Genomic DNA, 1802 nt, shown 5'->3' on the forward strand with positions numbered 1-1802 from the left:
ATTTGTTTGGTCTTTTCTCTGATGGTTCTGCAGCAGAACCGGCAGCAGGAGCAGCAGGGCTCCCCGCGTGTTCTGGTCCGGAGAAAGGAACCCTGTTAGAACCTCATATCTTTGCTTCACATGTTCAGCTTCTCTACGTTCAGCTGGTTCCATCCAGGGTTTCCCTCAAAGCTGCCTCTAACGTCTGGTTCTTTGTTTCAGAGCTGAACGCCGTTCGACTGAAGCTCGGCGTTCAGGAGCGAGATCTGCTCAAAGCTCAGAAGGTGACGGTTGGTAAATCTGTCGGTCTGTGCTCCTTCTGCTTCAGCTGCTGATCTTGTTTTTATTTCATCTTCAGGCTTTGAGTAAAAGCAAAAAAGCTCAGGTGAGTCCAGCTCCAGGTTGCTATGGTTACCGCTTTACCATCAGAGCTGCCTCAGTGGTTCCTGTTGTGTTCTGCTGCAGGAGGTGGACGCGCTGCTGAGTGAGAATGAGATGCTGCAGGGGAAGCTGCACAGCCAGGAGGAGGACTTCCGGCTGCAGAACAGCACCTTGATGGCGGAGCTCTCCAAGGTCTGCGCTCCTTCAGTTGCTTCCGCCTTTAAATCCAGCTCACCTTCTAACAGCGTCCTGCTCCTCCAGCTGTGCACGCAGATCGAGCAGCTGGAGCAGGAGAACCGGAGCATGAAGGAAGGCGGAGGAGCCGCTGCTTCCGACCCGCCTGCTAACTCCGCCTCCTGCCCTGCGGACGGAGAGCTGCTCCGCCTCCAGGCAGAGAACGCCGCCCTGCAGAAGAAACTTAAAGGTGGGTTGATGGAGGGATCAGGTGGAGACGGACGGTTTAGAAGATGTGGGCGGAGCCTCAGCAGGGTGAGGAGCAGCGCTCCTAAATCCTCACCAAACCTTTCATAGCTCCTCTTCCTCTGCAGCTCTTCAGGAGAACTTCGACAGGGAGCTGCAGAGGCAGGCTGTCTCCCACGGCAACCAGAGAGCTACCACGGAGACGGACGGGTCGGCTGACACCAACGGAGTCTCTGATGTCTCTGCTGGCGGCGAGGACGCGGCAGCAGAAGGAACCAATCAGAGGGAGGGACAGGTGAGTCACCTGTGCTGGTTCTGTTTGACCCGGCTGACGGTTCTCTGACCCAAACCTGAGGAGGAACCGAATCTGCAAACAGAAACCGACCCAAAGAACGACGACGATGCAGTTTAAGACTAGAACTTTCTGTTAGATATCTGATCAGGGTTCTAGAAATGGTTCCAAAATGGGTTCTAACCTCTCAAATCCCACCGCGTCGCCTGCGACCCGTTTTAAAGCGTTTACAGCTCAGAATGAATGTTTACCAATAAAGATGTTAGACATTGTTGGAAAGCTTAGATTCTCCACAATTCAACCACCAAGTTCATTTAATGGACACACCAAAAAAACACCAATTAACACCGATACAAAGCAGGTCAACATGTAAACATGACAAAGAAGCTAAAACAAGCAAGCAGGTCTTTATAACCGCTGTTCAAATAACACATGATATTCAAAAAAAAAAAAAAACTTTGAGTCATGTTTGAACTGATGCAGCTTGGGCTGTGTTCTACTCACCCAATTTTCATTTCAAATTCAGAAACTAGAAGGTGTTAGCCTTCAAATAATGCATCACACATTATTTGGGCTTACAGATCCTAAGTTATTTGCTTTTTGGTTTACAAAATAGGTGAGAATTTCCCAAAATGGGGGGGATGTTAAAGGAATAGTACACCCAAAACATGATTAGCCTTCATTTTCTACTCACCCCCATGCTGAACAACACTCTGGAGTACTTTTTTGA

The 1802-nt window shown here is 49.7% G+C and overlaps 1 protein-coding gene across 6 annotated transcripts in view; it reads left to right on the forward strand.

Moving 5' to 3' along the window:
• The window catches only part of gripap1 (GRIP1 associated protein 1), a 35749-nt gene that overhangs the window by 7193 nt on the left and 26754 nt on the right, over window positions 1-1802 (forward strand). For all 6 annotated transcript variants that reach the window (XM_015393966.1, XM_015393971.1, XM_015393968.1 and 3 more), the window contains exons 3-7: window positions 202-263; window positions 338-364; window positions 445-552; window positions 622-784; window positions 909-1075. In XM_015393966.1, the coding sequence (XP_015249452.1) occupies window positions 202-263; window positions 338-364; window positions 445-552; window positions 622-784; window positions 909-1075 (527 nt within the window). The remainder of the gene's footprint in view (window positions 1-201; window positions 264-337; window positions 365-444; window positions 553-621; window positions 785-908; window positions 1076-1802) is intronic.

The sequence above is a fragment of the Cyprinodon variegatus genome, unplaced genomic scaffold (genome assembly GCF_000732505.1).
Source record: "Cyprinodon variegatus isolate N-32 unplaced genomic scaffold, C_variegatus-1.0 Scaffold665, whole genome shotgun sequence".
Classification (NCBI taxonomy): Eukaryota; Metazoa; Chordata; class Actinopteri; order Cyprinodontiformes; family Cyprinodontidae; genus Cyprinodon; species Cyprinodon variegatus.